This window comes from Cyprinus carpio, chromosome A11, assembly GCF_018340385.1.
Source record: "Cyprinus carpio isolate SPL01 chromosome A11, ASM1834038v1, whole genome shotgun sequence".
Lineage (NCBI taxonomy): Eukaryota > Metazoa > Chordata > Actinopteri > Cypriniformes > Cyprinidae > Cyprinus > Cyprinus carpio.
Window position 1 is genome coordinate 14786594 of NC_056582.1, and position 22237 is coordinate 14808830.

General features: G+C 37.6%; 1 protein-coding gene across 4 annotated transcripts; it reads right to left on the minus strand.

Annotated features, from left to right (window-relative positions):
- Window positions 1-980: 980 nt before the first annotated feature.
- Window positions 981-19198, minus strand: LOC109100211 (PR domain zinc finger protein 2-like). Of its 4 annotated transcripts, none has more exons than XM_019113699.2 (9): window positions 19049-19198; window positions 15937-16002; window positions 15667-15765; window positions 15175-15278; window positions 14748-14900; window positions 13045-13171; window positions 10720-10833; window positions 2736-7306; window positions 981-2621 (listed from the first exon to the last, which is right to left on the minus strand). In XM_019113699.2, exons 3-9 carry the CDS (start codon window positions 15704-15706, stop codon window positions 2595-2597), a joined length of 5136 nt encoding a protein of 1711 aa, XP_018969244.2. In that variant the 5' UTR covers window positions 15707-15765; window positions 15937-16002; window positions 19049-19198; the 3' UTR covers window positions 981-2594. The 4 variants fall into 4 exon arrangements, with proteins under 4 accessions (XP_018969244.2, XP_042622375.1, XP_042622377.1 ...); XM_042766441.1 differs by having other exon boundaries at window positions 15667-15787; XM_042766443.1 differs by lacking the exon at window positions 19049-19198 and adding an exon at window positions 18797-18989 and having other exon boundaries at window positions 15667-15787.
- Between the last annotated feature and the right edge of the window lie 3039 nt (window positions 19199-22237).

A 22237-nucleotide genomic window follows, 5' to 3' on the forward strand; every position in this document is an offset into this window, starting at 1 on the left:
GGTTTAATAATTTTTTTTTTCAGTGCAGTATCTGATAATGGATAATAACCAAATGGCAAAATTAAGGCATGTTTTTTTAGCGAACTAGCACGGTATTCTGTTTTCATAATCTAATAAATTGCCCATTTTTAATTTTAATTTCCAACATAATTTTTGGATTCACAGAGAATTTTTTTTTTTTTTACAGAGGTATTGCAAATTGCACTTAACAGCAAAATTTGATGTATATGTTAATAAATGTTAATTGGGTTTAATAAAAGATTGGTCTTAGAAAATGATCGAGGAAAATAATTTTTTGTGTGCACCATGCATAAGCATATCTTAGCACCATTTCCTCATCTTAATGTCCTGCATCGAACAACTTGGAAGCTGCGTGGGGCTGCATTTTTATGACTAGGGCTATGCCACCTTGCACAGCAATCAGGATTAAGTGTGACGATATCTCATCCTGTCAAGCTGAGCATAGCATCATGCACCTCTTCTCTCCCATGCACAGCATTGGTCCATGGAGGAACCATAAAAAACAGTACCATGGCATGGGGGAAACATTAAAAAGATGTGCTCTGACTGCTATTTAAATATCTATCCTGTATGACGGAACAAACTTGCACTCAATATTCAATTCTTCATTTGAATATTGGCAAGCCAGACAGTTGGAAGAGTACTTGCAGCTATTATGAGTATTTAGTCAGGGTTACCTAGTCTAGAAGAGAACTGCATTTCATTCTAATGGCTTTTTTGATTGTCAATATGAGATTCTGACAGCCACTATAAAAATGAATTCTTCCAGTGAGATTTCGCAAGCCAGGTGATTCAGAGAAAACACTAATATTGGGCCTGGGCCTGGACAAAAAGCTTGCATGCACAGGATTAAACCTAAGTATTGACTACATTTGTGACAAACCGACTGGTACCGTATCTCTGGATACTTTCTGAAGGATTACCTAGTGTTGAACTAAAAGCTTAAATCAAATATACACTGAAAAAACAAACAAAAAATTATTTAATATATCAATTAGAACAATGCATTTTACATTTGTGAAGGTTATTATTCATAATCACAAAACACGGTTAACACTTCATTCCCAAAATATATCAATGCAGGACAGCAAAGACATACTGCAAGATGAAAATTCTGCAAGGAAAAAAAAGTATAATTTCAAGTTCACTGCTTAAAAAACATTTCAAGCATTCAGAACTTGTTCAGATCCCTGTCCTCATTGTCCAGGTTGTAAAGTGGAAATGACACAGCAGACAGGCTCAGGAGTGAGAGGGATTACGCTGTCCAAAGGCAGAAAACACATCAGTTCAAGGCTTGCCAGGAGGTAGAACACTAAGGATCTTAAGTCCAGTTGATGTTCTATTAAAGAAGAGGCCTTATCCATTTTATAAAAATGAGAAACGATAAAAAGGTTTGTGTAATGCTTGGTTACCAAAGAAACTGAGTGCTTGTGGTGGCATCATGTCAATAACGGCTAATTACACTAATAATGCGACATTAACTAGGTCTTATTTGACTGGAAGCAAATTTCTGAGGTTGCCGCAGGCTATGACTAACGTGCTTATAATATACCGGTGAAAATTAATGCTGTTTTTATACAGTTTACAAGCAGGTGTTATCACATATTGTAAAATCACCTCAAACTTTGATATATCCATAAAAGGCAAATTAGCCTAAATAAAGTGCTTTTCTTCAGATACAAGTAACCCGATTGACCAGATCACTAAATGTAAGCAAACAATTACATAATTTGGGTTGTAATAATGGCACTATTATTTCATTTTCATGCAAGTGCAGAACAGAGTTCGTCATTCCCAGTTGTAGTTTTAGTGTAATTTTAATGGCCAGCAGCCCTGCTGTAGATTCTGTAGATTACAAAAGGTACAGAGAAAAGAAAAGAAAAAATGGCTTAAGGTTTTGGCTGGTTTAGGTAAAGGTCAAATACCTTTTACACCCAGCAAACCTTTTTCTCCTGCTCACTCGACTGTATCAAACAGCTCAATTCATTTACTATGTCAAAATAAAAACATCAACAAAGTAAAAACAAAAAATCCTCCCAGATGATAAACATTCCCTGTGAAGGATTACATTTACTTAAATATACATATATATACTCTTCAAATAATTTTTCTCGGAAAAAGAGGAGCAGGTCAAAATGGAGTACAGTCATGAAGAGAGGATGAGTCCAATCATACTGTATATAAGCACATGCATTGGGAGACCACTGGATCCAAAAACCTTACAGATTAAATGGGGTGAATTAGTCTAAGAAAGAGAAACTGTTGAATGATTGCCTCTTGCAATACCTAAGCAAAACCAGAAGGTCAACATTTATAAATCAAGTAATATTATTCTTAATAGAGATTTATTTATTTGTCATATTCTTCAGTCCATTTTGGGGGAAGGGGGTTAAAGGCTTATTTATAAAAGTGCACTGAGAAGAAACTTCCAATGGGCCAACGCAAAACATGCGCAGGTTGATAACTCCTGGTCCCCCTGAACATTCAGGCTGTGATCAAGTTAATCCAATTTAGTTGAAAGAAGTTCCCCTTCCAGTCATTGACTAAAGCAATCCTTTGGAGACTGTGGCGTTCTACCTGGCTAGCTTCAATAGAGACTCCTGAAATAAACACATTAGGCAAAAAAACGTTGGAATCAAACACTCACAAATATATATACACATGTAACTCTAGACATATATTATGTTAATGCCAACAGTGAAATTCTACATTACCTCAGACTGTCCTGGTTCATGGTTTGAGAGGTCTTCAGTCTTCACTTCCAAAGGAGCTGAAGTACTAGCCATCTGTATACTGCGTGTCACTGGCCCACCTTTTCTCTCCCGCGACCTTGTCGAAAAACGTTCTTCCTTCTTAGACTGTGTCATTTTCACAACAGCCTCCTTTTTGACAACAACCTCCTTCTTGACAATAACCTCTTTAGATCGTTGCATTTTAGAAGGTGGTCGTGTCGAAGGGTCATCAGTAAGTGCAGGAGTTATTGAAGTCAGTGGCTCATTGCTCTTTTTGCCTTTCTTAGTTTGTGGTGCTGTGTTGTCTGCATGCGTGGCGAGCCTCTTTGTACGTACCTGAGGTGCTTTTCCTTTACTTGCTGGTGGAATTTCACTCTCAACTGGCTCAGAGCTCCGGGCTCTGGTTTTCCCCAAGGACTTTGCACTTGGTCCAGATTCTGGTTCTTGTTTGACTTCAGGATCAGTAACTCGACTTCGGAGACTCCTGTTTTTGTCTTGAGGTGTCAGTGCACCTTTTTTCAACTTCTTGGCAACAGGTCTTTGTGGACAGCTACAAGCGATGTGCTTATTGAGGCTGGCTGGGTATGTGAACTCTCGACTACAGTATGGGCATGCGTGGAGCTTATGGGTCTCCTCTTCCTTTACCCGGGTTGTTGTTCTCTTTACAGAGGCAGCAGACTTGTTCTTCTGAGATATGGCTTTCTGGACAAGCTGGTTTTTCTTCTTATTTAGGGCAGATAACTTTGCTTTGGAGGTTATATCTTGGTTAAAGTTGAGCCTTTTTGGTTGACCCATTCTGCGGAAAGCATTCTGCCCAGCAGACTCTCCTGTGGTGGTAAGAAGACCATTCGGAGACTGTTTCACAACCTGTTTAAGAGGAATGGGATTCTTCTTAGGGGTGTAGCGTCTCTTATCGCTAGCATTAGCACAAACTAATATGTGTTTATGTAGCTCAGGCATGTTGTCAAAGCTGTTTCCACATTTGGTACACCGGATCGCAGTGCTAAATGTTTGGGGGATGTTGTGTGTGGTGAAATTAGTGGCGGAGGCAACCGAGCCATCAGGTGTTCGGTTGTGGTACGGGAAGGGTGGAGGCTTAAAGCTGGGGTAGTGTTGATTAATGCCAAGCCGTACATCTGGACCTTTCGGTTTACCAGCTTCAGAGGCCATAATCTTTATTGTAGTGTATAGTTCTTCTGTAGGGTCCTCATGGCCATTTTCCTCTTCTTCCACTTTTTTAGTGTCACTATTGCACTCCTCAGAAGAATCCTCAGAGGTTGCTCCAGCAATAGAGTCAAGAACAGCATCTTTCTCCCCATTTGCGTAAGCAGGATCCGTGTAATTCTGAGGTCTGAGCTTCCCATTTTCAACGGCAGTGTGAGTGCAACTCTGACTTGGATGTAGGTCACTTTGATGTTGCTGGAGATTGCAGAGGAAGGCAAACTCCTTTGAGCAAATGGAGCAAATATAAATTCTTCCTACCCCATGGAGAGAGGAGCGGTGTTCGAGCAGCGCAGTGGCGTTACCAAATAACTGCACGCAAAACTCACACTTAAAAGGCCACTCTGACGCATGCTCTATTATATGGCCACTGAGGTCCTTGATGGAGCGAAATGGCTCTTTGCAGACATTACACACAAAACTCTTGACAAAAGTCTCCCGCTCTGGTGTCTCAAACTCATCAGAATTTCTGGGTGGAGTTCCAGGTGAAGTTATGCCCCCATTTGTGGTTATATCAACCTCCCCCTCTTTTTTCACTGTATCCTCTACAAACAACTTATCAACTTCTGAACTCTTTTGCGGAGAATGCAATTCGCTGAGGAAAGTCATTGAGGAGGACTCCTTTTTAGGAGTTGATTGTACTGTAGAAAGCAAAGACTTTGATTTGTGTCGGCCTTCTGTTTTATTATTAAGGTCTTGAGGGAGAGTTCCTTCACAGGAATGGCTTTGGCTGGTTTCAGAAGCAGTATCCCACTTTAGGTGAGAAGAACCTGCTTGATCGGCATTTCTTAAAAACTGAGGCTTAGAATCATGAGTTGAGCCCTCAAGTAGTGTTTCTGACTTTGAAGATGTATCTGCTGTACAATGTCTTTTTGCATCCTGAGGCAGTGGAGAAATCGCAGGGTCTAACTGCTCAGCAGTTTGGTCTGATTCATTAACAATGGAATTTAATGCATCATGGCATAATTCTGTTAAAGCAGATGAATCCGACACTTCCTCTAAACTATCATCTGCCTTGGGGGACATTTTAGGGGACAATACAGGAAATGGGGCAGGTGATGAGGAATCTGACATCTGAAGATGAGGTGATGATAAAGGTGGGGGTGATGGGATAGTGGGTAAGACTGGAGGAGGGGGTGTAGATGATGCTACACTAGATGAAGACGGAGAGGATGGATTAATAGTCATAGGGGTCAGAGAAGGAGGAGAGGTTGATTCACAAGGAAGGCGCTCTGATCCTGATCCGGGACTAGAGGGGCCAACACATGTGGCACTCTCAGATGACGAAAGAACATCAGGGCTTCCAAGAGTATTGGATCCTTCATCTCCAGGTGAGTTTAGGCCAGCATACTCGTTCATTAACACTTTCTCTAAAATGCTTGTATTGGGTTTCTTTCTTTTCACATGTGGCGTTAGTGTGGCTGAGCTTGTCTTTACTTCATGGTCGACAGGACTTTTACGGTTCATACTTAAGTCAAGCACAGCCTCTCCAGAGCCTTTGCTTACACTATTGTCTTTTTTACTGAAGGAATTTGAAAGGTCAAGCGGCTGCTGATTGCAAGAATTCCCCCCACTTCTTGAAGGAGACCATTCTTTTCCTGTCAGGCTTACAGCATCCCCATGATCTTTGCTGGACAAACTCCAGGAATGTGTCATGCAATGGCTTTCAATCTTTGGCACCTTCAGAGAGCATGAAACCCCAGTTGCAGAGCTTATGCTGTCATTTATTTGTGGTGGGCTACTCTGTGAAGTTGTGGGAGGGGAGGCAGTTCTTCTTTTAAACTTTCCTTGGACAGTAGGCAGTGAAGTTACGGAAAGCGGGGTGGTCAATCTATGGCCATCTGTAATTAGACCAATGGCTGGTTTCTGACCATCCGGGGCCTGTAGTAACTGTTTGAGTTTTGGAGAGAGATAAACTGTTTTCTCCTTCTGAACAGCTAATGTTTCAGTTGACTGGGAGAAAATGTTTCCTGCCAATAAAGAGGACTGAGAGGAAGGGGAGGACAGGGAGGAAGAGGAGGATGCCGTTTCTGTTTCCATTTTCACAGCAGGCAGCAGTGGTGGTGTAGCAGTTCGTCTTTTAGAAGCTGTCTGAGCTAAGCATGAAACTTCTTTCACTGGAAAAGTCTGTGTTTGTTTGGGACTTAGAATGAGAGCATCAAGGCCAAACAATGCTGCAGTGCTTGAATCAACCTCAATGAACTCACAGTTGCTCACTGTGCTTGTAGATGGGATCTTTCCATCAATGTAATGGCTGAGATTTTCAGAAATGTTGTTAGAGATATCAACCATACACTCCTCTCTCTCTCCCTCATCCTCAGACTCCATACTGGGCACATAAATTGGTGGTGGACTGGCACTTGGTGACTCTTCCTGGAGCGAAACAGTCTGCCCTTGTTCATGCTGCTGCTGATGGGAGGAGCCATCTTGCAGGAGCATACCTTTCCGTCGAACACCTTTTGGCATTAGATGCCGCTCATGGATTCTGCGCTGGTGCCTACGCATGTTGGTGTGTGTGCCGAAAGCCTTGTTACAGTACTTGCAAGGATGAAGCTCTTTTGACTCACCATTCTCATTCAATATAAAAGGTCGGTCAGATTCAGCACCAGGCTCTTTTTTCAAACTGTCAGAGGTTTGCTGAGGTGGACTATTCTGTGTGTTCATAATGACTGAATGGCTTGGCGAGGATGCACTGCCAGAGGTAGCAGAATCATTGGGTGCCGTGGGACTGTGGAGGAACGTTGTTCCGCTAAGTGATCTGGGCCTATTTAAAGTTTTACTCCCATTCTCATGTCTACGTTCATGTCTGCGCCTGCCTACCTGAGAGCCAAAGGGCTTGGCACAATATCGGCATTTAAAAGTATGAGTTTGATAGTTTGAAGTAGTGTGAATGTGAGCGTGGCGTTCCAGGCCTTGTTTGGTGGAGAAATGTCGCTCGCAATGCTGACAGGGGTAAGTTCCTCCTTGGGGGTCATCCTCGAAATCCCCCTCTGCCTCCAACTCAGGATTCGCTAAAGAAGATATACACTCTGTATCACACAGCGGACTCTGAGCGCTTTCTTCTGCAGGGCTGCCTGACCGTAAATGCAGGAGAGACTTTTCATTTCCATCAACTGATTCTGCCTTAGAGGGATGCTGTGGGCTCTGATTTAACTGTGGCTGCTGAAGTTGACCATCATCCTCTGCATTTTCCTCATCCAATCCTTCCCTCTGGTTCATGTCTATTGTATGAGACTGGACAGGATTTTCATTTTCTGTAGAAGATGACTGGGAAGCTGCATTCTCCTGTTGCAACTCTGAAGGTGAAGGCGGTCTTTCCTCACAATTAATCCCTGAATTACAAGAAAAAAAAAAAAAAAAAAAAAAAAAATCACTAGTTAAGTTGAAAATCATTAATTTAAAGGCATAATTCTGGTACACTAACACTACAATTAGGGCTGGAACTAATCCATAAAATTGAAAGAGAAAATTCTAAACTAATTTCATTTTTGTTTAGTCAGGTTTGTGTGCTATGGAAGTAAAATAATGATAAATGTCTTTGAAACAAAAAAGCATGTTGAATTGCACTAACTGAAAGAATAATGCATTGCATTAACAGTGCTTGCATTTATATGCCTTGTATTTTCAGGGCTTGCATTTTTAGGTGCTAAAATTTAACAGTTGTTTAAGCTGTCAATATTTCAATTCAAAACATTTTACACACATTTTCTTAAATAAAAATTCAATAATTCATATTCACCTTCCAGAGTTCACTTCCAAAATATCTGTTTAAAAATATGATGTATAATATTCGACAGACAATTTTCAGTCCAATTTTTATTTCACTTTACAAATTCGCTTCCACTAATCAAGTGGTTCAAATTTGGCAGAAAATAAAGCATTGCACATTCTGGAACTGCAGGAATAACAGTAGAGTACCGATGCATGATCTCCATCTGCTGTAAGTCGCTCAGGTGGCGCAAGACCAAAGCAACAAGTAAAGCAAGACATGTGCAGAAATGGAGCAAGCGGTAGAAGTTATGATAATCAGGTCCAGTATGTATATGCGGAAAAGCAGACTCAGAAGCTGTTTACATTTCATTCAGCATCTTCGCTGTTGCTTGTTTCCCCGTGAAGCCACATGTAAGCAGCTTTCTCTACCAAAGGAGATTTTAATGCTATTTTACCCGACGCTGATATACAGAACTAACATCACATCTAAGATATTGATGTCGGTTGCTTAGTTTCCTTAACTTTATATCATGGCTTATGTGACACTGGGTTGTAATACTGGCAAACTACACAGGCAAGCAGATGAGGTCAGAAGAAAGTAACGCTCTGCATTTTCTTTATAATCGCTTTTCTAGCGCAGTAATGTTCGTTTTAGGTTCGATATTTGCCGGACATTCGCTTTCCCTTGCCACTGTTCTATAGAGTCGACAGTCCTACAAAGATATCACTACCACGATTAGTTCTAACAATATGCAACCACTTTATATCGACATAAAAAAAATGAATTCAAAACCGCCTACGTGTATTGTAGCTGCACATTTTAACCGTAGAAGACATATCATCGCATGGTGCCCAAGGGACTGTCTGACAATCCACTCACAAGGTTAAAAAAAGTCCAGTGTTTTTTTTGTTTTAAGATGGAAAAAAAAGAAAGAAAAAAAAAACACTTTAGGCAAATTACAACAATTTTCGTAATTATGTTCCAATAATTATGTACTGTATGTACAATAAGGAAATTTCAACTGTAGTAAGTCAGTCTGGTCGCTAGGAACATACTACAACATTTGGAACATGAAAAGCCCCATTTTGCAGAATTGCTGTAATATTAAGCTGTTAATATACAGCTGTAATATGCTGTAATATCTTTAAAATATTTGTATACTTACAACATATTTGTATACTTAGGGGTAGTATTGTCCAAGGTGAGATATTGGCAATAAATATTTAGTCAGTTTGCCCTCTAGGCATTTACTATAGCCCTGTAAACATTAAATTCAATGAATTATTGGACTTCGTTTTACGCTGAGGTAAATTTGCAGACGATCCCTAAAGCAGCCTAGGCAAATATGCAGCAAAAACCAAACCTAAAACTAACTTTACCACACTTGATTTTGAAATGGGAGAAAAAGACTTAGGTCAAACTCTGTGGTTTGTATTAATATTCTGGATTCATCTGCTTATCTTTATATAGTATATTTGATTAATTAGACACCTAATTTGGTCATTTATGAGGCAATAAACCACGTTAAGAGTTTTCTTTATGGGAAAAGTTTAACTTACAGTATTCTGGTTTCATCTGCTTGCCTGTATAGTTTGCATCATCAATAAGGTGTATACTGAGATTTGAGGTCTTGTTTATGTCACTCTATTAGTTCACTGCGGTGCGTTAAGCATCGTTGGGGAATCCTGGAGTGTGACGTAAGCATCACACAAGCCATAATATAATGTTAAGGAAACTAAGCAACCGACATCAATATCTCACATGTAATGTTAGTTCTGTATATCAGCATTGGGTAAGATAAAATTAAAAACTCATTTGGTAGAGAAAGCTGCTTACATGTGGCTTCACGGGAAAACAAACAACAGCGAAGATGCTGAATTAAACGTAAACACAGCTTTTAAGTCAGCTTTTCTGCATATACATACTGGCTCTGATAATCAGAACTTCTACCGTTTTCTCCCTTTCTGCAAATCAGTTTTTATGAATGTCTTGCTTTACTTGTTGCTTTGTTCTTGTGCCACCTCCTGATGAGTGACTAAGAGCAGATGGAGATCATGCACCGGTACTCTACTGCTATTCCTGCAGTTCCAGAATTCCCAAACCTTCATCCACTTCCAACCACAACAACATTATAAGCGAAATCGAAAAATGAAAAATGAAATAAAATGGACTAAAAATTGTCTGTCGAATATTATACATCGTATTTTTAAACAGAATGAATATTTCGGAAGTGAACTCTGGACAGTAAATATGAATTATTGAATTTTTAATCATGAAAATGTGCTTACATTTCTTTTGTACTGAAATACTGACAGCATAAATAACAATTTCAGCCCCTAAAAATGCAAACCCTGAAAATACAAGGCATAAAAGCACTGTTAATGCAATGCATTATTTTTTCAGTTAGTACAATTCAACATGCTTTTTTGTTTCATAGACATTTGTCATTATTTTACTTCTATAGTGTGCTGTGCATAAAAACCTCCACTAATAATGTCTCTTTACAAAACTGAAAAATGCATTTCGATAGACAAAATAAATCTAAAAATGAATTGAGATCATAGTGCAGGAAAAGTGCATACCTTAAACTTTTTAAAAAAAACTTGAGAATGGCTTATATTATTTGTTTCAAACAAATCCATAAGCATACAGGTTAACGTGGTTTTCCATTTCAGGTGCCTGAACAGACGTGACTGCTTGAGACATGTTTTATTTAGCACATAACTTTCATTTTATGGTTATATTTTATCTATACATTGTAGAAATTTAGAAACAAATCAATTTGCACATTGTTTGAAGAATAACCTTGGACAGGATGTAGAATAACACGTTTTTTATTTTTTAAGTCAAACACAGAAAATTTGGCTTTTTAAAAAACAATTAAATTAAAGAAATAAGTGATATGTACCGATTTTCAAAATAATTGATGGTTGCAGTCCTACTGTTAACCACAACAAAATTATTAAGACTAAGCAAAAAATACTTGTGAACGGCACAAATCCCTGCCAGGGGCTGATGAAGAGCGAAACCTACCTTCCTCTGAGTCCCGCATCTCTGCGATTGAGGGTTCAGCGGCACTCGATTTCTTCGGTTCACAGAACCCACCCAAATCAGCCTGCTTGGCTTTTTCCGACAGCTTCCTCCTTGCTTTAGGGAGAAACAGATCTATTTTTAGTATAGTATAAAAAAAAAAGATAACTTTCAAAACTTACTCAAGCCAGCAAAAAGCAATTAGGTTAGGTTTCTTATCTTGGCTGTCAGAACCTACAATAACTGAATCCAATGACATTTCATAGAAGTATATAAATATTTCATACAATATAAACTGAAATTTCATAAATATTTTATAAATATAAACTTAAAACTGTAAAGCATAAATTTTGGAAGAACATCTGGTGCATTAACTAGAATGAAGAGCTCCACCTGCAAGATCCAAAACAAGTATGCCACAGCCTTCTTTTCTAAACGAGCAGCTCACCACAAAACCAGACTGACTACTCAGTAACTGCAGCACTGTGCATAACACAGGCAAAGAAATGCTTGTTTTCACACATTTAATGTCAATAATAAAATCTACATCACCATTATTACATGATTACTGTAGGGAGCGTCAATTGTTACTGAACAGCAGTTGACTATTAAGTAGATAGTTCATGCAAAAAAATAAATAATTGTCTTTGTCTACCCACTCACAAGTCTTTCCAAACCTGTATGACTGACTTGTATGGAACACAAAAGATAATGTTCTGAAGAACATAGATTTTCATTATATGAAGGGGGAAAAACACATTAAGATATCCTTAAAAGTATCTCCTTTTGTGCTTCACAAAAGATAGAAAGTCATACAGGTCTGGAGTGATTTGAGGGTGAGAAAATGACAACAGAACGAACTTTCCCTCTAATGGTTTATGTTGGCAAATTACATATGCCTTTACACACATTTACACAGAGGTACACAGAAATTGTATCAGCCAAGAAAAGAAACCAGCTATCAGCTGCTGTCCTTGTGACAAGGTCAACTGGGAGCATCTTATACAAAACCCAATTCATAAAACAGACACATTCTACAAACTTGTTCATCTGACTTGACTTGTCAAACAGTCTTTCCCACAAATCCATTTCCTACTCTGTCCTCAAATGCTAATCTGTAACATTATCTACACAACCACGAATGTTTTCAAACAAAATTCACTACATATTTCAATGCACAAAACACGGTCTTTAATGCACATGCAGACTTTTACAATGCCATTTTACCCTGCTTTTCGCAACATAAAGGATTTGTGCAGACACATAGTAAGAATGTCAACGTTAAAAGGTTGCTCAATTTGTTATAGTAAGGATTTTTATTTTATTTTGAAACTTAAATGTACATTTTATACTTAATATCGCAATCCCTCACGATTTTTAGACGGTGTGACAGCAAACTTTTGCATGTCATTTACATGCAAATATTTTGAGGCCTACTTTTACTCCTACATTTTTTAATTGTACTTAAACTTCGCACATTTAGTTGCACTGTCATTGAACAGATGAAAGTCAAATGCCCATTTACTCAATGAAAGGATCAGCAAATGACCTTCTCAACAGCAAGTTTAGATCGTCCTTTTCAGTCATTCTTACATCAATCTATAAAGTACATCCAGCATCCAGACCAGGAACAACCACTTAAACTCAAAAATATATGTGCAACATTTTATAATATAAATAACTCCCCAAAACGTGTATTAAATCATGTACAAGTTTATACGTATCAAATAAACTTCATGAAGTGATATGCGCCTCTCATGTCTAGCTGTTTTAGAGGTTAAACTCTGTGTTTATTTTATGGCTCATTTAGTAAACTGCTTTGCAAGGAGGGTCTGGAAGGTCATCTCTTGTTAGTCATCATGGGTTGTGTTTCTAAACCTAGCGAGCTGTCCATCTAGATGGCATGCTCGGGGATCACAGGCGCGTTCGAACGTTTAAATCGAACACTCGAACGTGTGCGTGATGCTCAGAATGCTCTCTAGGTGAGAAGTTCACTAGATTTGGAGACACTGGAATAAGGTCCGAGTCTGCACGTCGGCTAACCGACCCGTTCATCAACATGACGTTATATTTCACCGCACTCTGGCTCAGTCTCGGGCTGCTTTTCTTTCTAACAAAGTTGATTACAATAGAACGTCATGCATAAGTCCTGTTTCTCAATCATCTTCGTATGAAACGGGCGAATAGCCAGGTGGCTAACATGCTAGTTCCAGCTAGCGACTGCGAACGCATCCAAACATAAAATAGACGTGTTTTCGGACGCCAGTTAGATATATCTATAATAAAAACACCAGGAATGAGCAATAAGAGGCAGTGTCTTCATTTTACCTCGCTTTGCTCTAGGTGAACTCTTCTTGCTCAGGTTGCTAGTCCTTTCTTCCTCTAATGCAGCTGCTATCTCAGGATTGTCTTCCCCATTGTACCACACGAGAAGTTCTTCGCCCGGTCCGATTGGCTGATGGGGAGTACACGGACCAATCAGAGTCGAGCTTTTTGGCACGCCATAGAATGAAATACTATCTAGGCCTTGACGCTCTGTCAGGCATTTAGGAACAGACCCCCATAAACAAACTAGGGTGCAGTATCAGACAGCTCCTTTAAGGGAATGGAAATTTGATAACATTTAAGTTACGTTAAAGATGCATTGTTCATCTATCCACTACCACATGCGTAGAAAAAGTGTTTAAAAATTTAGAATTTTTCATTTGTACTCGTAAACTATTTCACAAACGTTTAATATGCATACATTTAAGCAGAAGCACAGCAATTATTACAATTACAAGTCCCATACATATTACTACTTTTCAGAGTTTTGCTGTATTTATTCCATTATCTTTGAATGCAGTTATATACTAGTGTAGGGGTTTTCAAACTGGGAACCTGAGGGGGCTGCAAAGGGGTACTGTAAAATTTCAGTGAAAAGTAATTAAAAAAAAAAAATAATCACAATACAGTCATGAGATTTATTCTATTAACAGCCCCTTTTAAACAGTAAGAAATACATTTATATAAGCATACATAAAATTGTAGGCTATAAAAGTGCATTTTTCCTTCCTTGCAATGTACAAACATTCAAGAACAGTTTCACTTGTTGCTCAGTGGGAGTTCAATAGCACCATTCTCGTTCATATTTAACAACACTTGTGACAGCTTGTTGTTTCGACAACTGTGAGAAGCACAAAATAGGGAAATGCAACTGAATATAGTTCTTTTTCCTTTATAAATCTAATATTAATAGTGGTAGAAAAAAAACTACGTTGATACTAGCTAACTTCAAAAAAATGCCTTTGCTTTAATACGCTGAGTTAATTATTTAAAGCTAATTATGTAATCATTTTACGTTTTTTATGCTTTTAAAATAAGTATCTTATGCTCCCCAAGGCACAGTTATTTGATTTGATTAAAAACTACAGTAAAACATTAATATTGTGAAATATAATTCAAGTAATTATTCAAGTAATTAAAATAATTGTTTTCTATTTTAATATATTTTAAAATGTATAGTATTCCTGTGATGCAAAGCTGAATTTTCATCAGCCATTACTCAGATGATCCTTCAGAAATCATTCTTATATGCCGATTTAACATCTGAATATGCTCAAGAACCATTTCTTCTTATTATTATCAATAAGAAAACAGTTGTGCTGTTTAATATTTTTGTTGAAACAAAAATATTTTTCAGGATTTTTTGATAAATAGAAAGTTTAAAAGTTCACAGAAATATTTTGTAATAATATACTGTAGAGTTGTTACTGTCACATTTTTAAAGTCAATTTAATGCACCTATGCTGAAAAAAAAAAAAAGTCTTACTGACCCAAACTTTTGAGCAGTAGTACAGCTGCTTAGTATTTTAAGAAAAGTGTACCCTGCGAGGTAATTATATTATTTTCGGGGTCCACCACATATAAAAGTTTGAAAGCCTTTTACTAGCGTACCACTCTGCTGTATGTATCTCCTCCAGGCTCTTTGCAGTCATAACCTAACATGGTCAAACTCAAACCAATTCATCACATCTTAAAGGTTAACCTACCCTTAACACTTTGTAGTAAACAGCTCTGTTGATCTCCAGTGGAAAGAGGTTTTGCTCTTGAGAAGAGCGTGCCCAGTTCACATACCGCAACCAGTTTCCTTTCACTGGATCCGTGGCGTCTACACACATCCACCCCGAGGCTGGAAAATATACCTAATGATAATGAAACAATATGCATTTAATTAAGGACCACTGCTAAAACATACACTACCATTCAGAAGTTTGGGGTTGTTGTTTTTACTGTATTTTTGATCAAATAAAAGCAGACTTGGTGAGCATAATAGTCTTTTTCATAAACATTAAAATCTTACAAGACCTCAAATTCTTAAACGGTGTGTATTGGTCCAAACAAGCTTTGTGTTCATCAGTGTATTCAGACTTCTAGTCAGGCAGAACTAGTTTCCTGTGTGTGTTGTCTAATACGTACCTCCCACATGTAAACATTGCTCGTCACTTGAGATCTCTTCTTTCGTTCTCCCATAAAAGGTCCAAACCTTTTGCCTTTAGGTATTAATCTAGATGCCCAGACACCTATAGAGAGACACAGACAGCATGAGAAATCTTATGCAAGCGAACATCGGAAACACAAATTTTATTGTCTTCTCTATTCATTCACTTTTCTTTTTTTGACAGGTTTTTGAATCCTCAATCAGAACGGGCCACTTTAAGATCTCCAGAGACACTCACAGAGAGCCATTTTTGAAGCATATTCAATATTAATCATTTATCTGTATATTTCTAGGGCACCACCACAGCGTGCTGTGCATTCTCTGTTTCAAACATCAAACAAGATAAGATTTGGAACATTTCATAGGCTTTCATCAAGCAGAAAATACTAATGAATATTAATGATAATAATGAACACACAAGTTCTCGTTAACAGAATCATTTACAAGTACTCAACCATGCTGTTGCTCACCAATGCGATTGGGGGTGACAGCTGATGGTCCCAGCTTCATGCTGTTTGGCAGCCCCTTCCACACATGGGCTGGGATGTCATCCAAGGTTTCATATGTTCCTTGAGGCAAAGCCATTACAAGCTCAAAAAAAAAAAGGAGGGGGGGGGGACTTTACAGTTTATATGTAACCAGTACTCATGGTGCTAGCTTTTAAAGCAAAAGTATGAACTTTTCTGGGAAAAAGCACGTTTAGCCTTAATTATATTAAAAAATAAATTGTTTCACCATACCTGCACCAAGGATTTAACGCTCAACTAGACTTTGAGACTCCTAAGACCTTTCTTATTTCATAGATTCTGTAAAACAGAAAACAGGAGCAGTTATTTTCACCACGTAGAACAAAATAATCCTCTACGTTTATGATGCAGGATGGGACTTGCTCTCAAGCAATCCCTAAGGCTGAAAGCATGAGAAGACCATTTCAAGGTATGCTTAAAACCGCAAATACTCCTTCAGTAAACTCAAAGTCTCTGATATTTGCTTTTCTTTTATTTGCACTATTGTTTGAAAGTTTGGCATCAGTGTGATTTTTTGTCATTGAAAGAAATGATTCAGCAATGATGCATTACTTTCATTAGAAGTGAGAGTAAAATCTTTGAAATAGTTACAAAAGATTTCTATTTCAAATAAACTTTCTATTCATCAAAGAATACTGAAAAAGATGAATCATGGTTTCCACAGAAAATATTGAGCAGCACAATTTTTTGACAGCTGCAGCCTTAGCAAGCATAAGAAATTGTAAATAACATTAAAATATATATATATATATTTTTTTTTTTTTTTTTTTTTATTTATATATCTTATACCCAAAATAAAATATTTTAAAGGCAGTGTTTTTTTTTTCAAGCATCTTAACATCTGAGATGTTTTAGTAAGTAATTCGTCAACAAATGATCAAGTTGCTTTTCAAGCATCTTAACATCTGAGATGTTTTAGTAAGTGAAGAGGAGTCACCTTCAAGGTGTTTTTCAAACCAAACTGTGATCTAACAGGTGTGGTTAGACTATAAACAGTATCTATTACCGGGGGCCTCACCGACATTACAAGTGTAATTAACCCAGCCTCACCTAATATCCAACCAACCACCTGAGAAATAGCCCTCAAAAACATCTCATTTAGTCAGGCATACAGGTGCAGATCCCACAGTTTTAGACAAATGATGATATGCATTTTGTTGTGGGTCTGCAGAGAATTCTTCTCATAGCATAAGAATAGAGCAATAACCAGAGCTGACAGGACGGTAAGTAGAACATTGTCATCAGGTTTGGATGACAGCTACAGAGAATAAGGGGAAATTGAGAAAACAGCATGACACACAAGGGGCCTCTCTGATGTGACACTGTTACATAAGCGTGGAGGTCGGAGACAGATTCTCTGCTTCCACTGGAGCATGCAAACCAAACACAACAGAAAGTGTGTTAAACATGCTTTTGGAATCAAATTAAAATATCAAATTCAAACGGTTTTTGTCAGGACGGATGCTTGCAGAAATAATTCATGACATCATTACCCTCAAATCTCAGTAGTAAATAAAATGTGATTTCTAATTTGCAGAAGCCTACGTGTGGTCATAGAGCCACAAAAAGATCCTTTCTCTCAGTCAGTAATAGTATTTGCGCTCAAGAGCAGTGGAGTCATTAAGGATTCATTCTTTTATCTTGCCAGTAAAAAAAAAAAATTATTAGTCTGCAGCAGTGACCTCCTCTGAAGTCATAGTCTCATAAATGTGTGGAATAACTTTATAATGAAAAACTTTATATAACTTTTGGCACCAGCATTTTATTAATCAATCAATTTAACCCTATACTCATTTTAATCTAACATTAAGATGGCTCTTTTTTTGTCCCAGTATTTCCTAATCTAGTCGTCAAATAAACCTGGCTTTGTATATTATGAATATTGTTGGCTCCTTGATGCATAAATGCCAATGTAAATCTACCATTGAGTTTAAACTCTATGACATCCATTGGCCTGGATGCATGAGGTTTGCTTCCTAACTGTTTGTTTTGTTCCTTCTCATCTGTGTTCACACACACACACACACACACACATGCGCGCGCGCATATAATCTGTTTTATTACACAAGCCTATATGAATTTAATCTCAGTTTTTGTATGTTGTTACTTAAGCTTCACAAAGCACACTGAGCACTAAAAGCACTATATCATTTATATGTTTGCTGTTACTTTAAAATAATTTTTATGTAAACAAAAAACAGATAATGCTGCACGAAACAATACAATTGCACACAGACACACACAAAAAATAAACAAAACAATAAAAAAAAATACAAAATGGTGAGACACCATCATAAAAAATTAAAAATTCATAACACATAACAAACACCAAAATCACAGCATCCATGAGGGTGCGACCCACTCTATGCAAAAAACATACAAAACTGATATGATTTCAGTCTGTTTCATGTGAATGTATCATTATAAAAAATACATCTCTCAAAAGTGTTTTTAATTTCCTTACTTTTACTTTTTTAATTAGCAAAACATTGCTGAGGGCACCTTTAAGTTCACCTCAGCAGTTACCAATAATCTGTACACCATCCACGATCCTACTGTGTTTATTGTATTTTAACATGTGTTCTATAAACTATATGTAAGAATTATGAAAAAGATGGTTTGCGAGGCAGGAGCATGAATAAGATGCAGAGATGAATGAGAAGTCTTTGTTAATAATAGACGGTGACTGTGGGACAAAGAAAGAAGGCGTTTCAGCACCCACAGCCGAAGATGCTTCAACTAACAGCGAAAAAGTTTCCAAATTCTTAAAAGAAACACCAGCAAAAACTTACGGTACGATATTTGGAGGTGGATTTTTCTGCACTGACACACAATAGGCTACTTATATGCTCCCAGCTTAATTATAATAAACCTGAATAAAAATAAATCGCAAAACAAGGGTTGTAGCCTATGCAAAATAGATGTAAAATGTATAATTGTGCTTCAAATATTGTCATGGAAACCAGATGCTGTTAAATCGTGAATTAACCCAGCTCGTGCAACGCTGCTCAGGTTGTATATCCCGACTTTCAGGCAAACAAACACACATCGCGCTTTAAACACACTTACTCACATTTTCGCTCTAGGAATCTTCAATGAGAGAAAAAGTTCTTTAAAATGTTTCACCGGAGCGCTCGAGCTGCTTTGTGGACTGGCAGGGCAAACAGATTTTATTGTTATCATCAATCCGAGCACTCATAAGTGCACAAACCCGATGCAACTCTCTCCGAGCAAGGTGTCCTCCTGCTTTCCAAGCCGTTCAGTGCAGCGTTGCAGAGGCTTGACTGAAATAAAAACGTGAGCATGGTGCTCTTTGAACACTTACCTGTTGTTTTCACCGGCACTGTGTAGTTTTTGGTCTACCTGCTTTCCAGTGTGCTGAAAATGGCGGATGGAGACTAGAGCTTATAGAGCTTCCCCAGTGTAACTGCTCGGTTGGGTCGCAGATTTGGGAGAGGCACACGACCATCACGATGGGCCATGGGTGAAAGTAAAGCTGGTGAAACCTGGACCATCACAAATCAGCTATTCAAAGGGACATATTATGCCAAAATGTGCCTTGTTAGCTTGGTTTACCTAATGTGTTCAGTTGTACACTTGCAAAGGAGAGACTGGAGCTAAATTACACTTTTTTTCTCCACTGAATATTTCTGAGAATGAGGTAAAAAAAAAAAAAAAATTGTCCGTTTCTAGTCTTAGCTCAAGAGGGAAAAAAAGGAAAAAACAAAAAACTATTGACTGTTTTCACATTTATTGCCCAGGAAAAAAGACTTGCTGAGTTTTTTTGTGACAACATGCCCCACTAGTTATGGTCTACAAATACTGTAATAAAAACTGGCCCAGTATTTATGAAAAATGTCTGAGAGCAATGTTCATTTCAGTTGAAATCTATTCTATAGTTTTTTATGGTTTTAATTTATGCTTTTTTGGTTGTATTGTGTTCGCTTTTTATTCAACGATTACAGCAAAATGGTATTTAATTTTAGTTTGGAGGATCTTAAATTAAAAATAAAAATAAAAATCAGAAACATACTCTACTTCATCAGGATATTTGGACTAATTTAAAGATTTCAGATTTTTGACTCAAAACCTTACAAGACCTTGTGACAGCATTCCCAAAACTATAGGCAAATGTAGTTAATATAATATATAGTCTTATTGAAGAGAAATGTCAACAAAGATGAATCCGGTATATAGCTAGCAAATTTTAGAGATCATAAACCTAATCCAGATTTTCATATGGTTTTAAATATACTGTGTAATGACATTCATCAAGACTATTGCTTTTTTATTCGGCCTGTACAGTAGCGCTGACCTGCATTATAAAGTAAGAAAATATTGGGTTTAGAGGAGTTGCAGAAATTGCACTCAATATTAGATTTCATCAACTCTCTCTGAACATATATTAGATATAAGAAAAAGGGTGATGTAACATGACACGTAATATTTGAAGTGGATAATGCTATAAAACGGGATCTACAAGTGTAACATGACTTATAAAGAACTAATCTGAAGTGCATTACATTTAATTGTGTCCTCAAAATGCACAGTTTCCCTAACTGGACTAATCCCAAATAATTGGTCTAAAGGCTTGTAGTAATTTCGGCCACTAGGGGGCACTGCAGATTTCAATCCTCAGATTGAGTTTGATGCATTTTAATTTCTCTTATTTTCAGATCTATAGATGTATTGGGACAGAGAGAAAATTATCTGCTTGCTTTAAATGTGTATTAAATAATAAGAACAGAATTTAAATATTTTAGGATAATTCAACACCCTGACTGATAAATATGCAAAATAATAAATATGATAAATATGCCCTTCCTCCATTCTCAGAGAGAGCTGTCAACACCAGTAAACCCCTTCTCTGTCTGGTCCACATGCTTACAATAGTCCATATCCCAAATAAATCCAGGACCAGCGTTTCCTCTCATAAGTCATGATGTGGAGAGTGAGACATCTGCCTCTCACAATAATGCATGTTCCATATGGACCAGTTTCTCTGCTTGACCCAACAACCATCAATTGTGAACATTCTTCACAACATGTGCAAAACATAATTGTATATACTAAACATGTCCTCAGAGACACCTATAGCTACACCAGTAACATGTCTACGAGGTGTCTGCATTTATTTGCATACTCAGGGAATTTGTGATTTACTAATTTTTAATTTTTTTTAATTACACTACTACATAAAAGAGAGGCATAAACAGATTTAAAGGTGACAAATAATTCGGTCTGACCCTATTATAGTAATAGTTATACTAAAAATTTCTTAAAAGGTACTTACCCTCAGGTCATAGATGAGTTTGTTTCTTCATCGGAACAGTTTTGAAGAAATCTTGCAATACTTCACTTGTTCACTTATGAATCCACTGCAGTGAATGGGTGCCGTCAGAATGAGATTTCAAACAGCTGATAAAAACATCACAATAATCCACAAGTAATCCACACGATTGTAGTCCACTAATTAATGTCTTGTGAACTAAAAAGCTGCATGTTTGTAAGAAACAAATTCCTCAAGATGTTTTAACTTTAAACCATTGCTTCTGGCCAGAATATGAGTCTATAATCCATCATAATGTTTCTTCTAGTGAAAAAGTCAAACTGTAGTCCACTCAAAATCCACTGACATATTTGTTTTAGCGGTTTTCATTTATAATCAGCGTTTGACCTGTGCATAGTTTTCTCCTGATTCAGACAAGACAACTTTTTTCACTAGAGAAAGCAAATTAGATGGCGCATATTTTAGCTGACAACAACGATTTGAAGTTAAAAACATCTTGATTAATTTATTACAAATTCACATTTTTTTCACTCTGTAAGATGTTAATGGATGGTCTGTGGTCATGTGGATTACCTGTGGATTATTGCGATGTTTCTATCAGCTGTTCTGATGGCACCCATTCACTGCAGAGGATCCATGTAATGCTAAACCTCTCAGCAGTTCATTTATTTATTGGTGAACTATTCAAAGTGCTAAATTTTAGCACTTTGCTCACAACAAGGTATGTTGCAAGGTATGGTCAGATGTAGATTATGATGCAATCCTACACCAATACTCACCAGATTCAGCACATTTTTCTTGATCTGGCTCTGCCTGCAAAGCCCACAGTGATCAGAATCATAGAGAGAAGAATGCAGTGTCCAGAAGCAGACCTCCGCTAACCCCTCTAAACAATAGCAGTGTTGAGGCTGCACACTGAAGATATTAGACTGCATGCAATGCAGAAAGTATGTGGCACCCTGGGCATCTAGATCATCCGCAGGTTTCTCAGAATAACCTGGAACATCTCGTTTCAGAAGATTCAGAAATTAATTTAGCACGGTTTCTTCTTTCTCTACTCTCTGCTGCTTTAGTAGGAGCAAGTTCTTTTCCTTTTTTTATAACACCCTGTTCATCTGTTAAAGCAGGGACAGACTGTTCATACTTCGGGATCATACTGATACAACATACCAGGAAGAAACGGGAGCACAGGCTCCAAGTGGAGGAGCTAAAAAGTTACAGGTT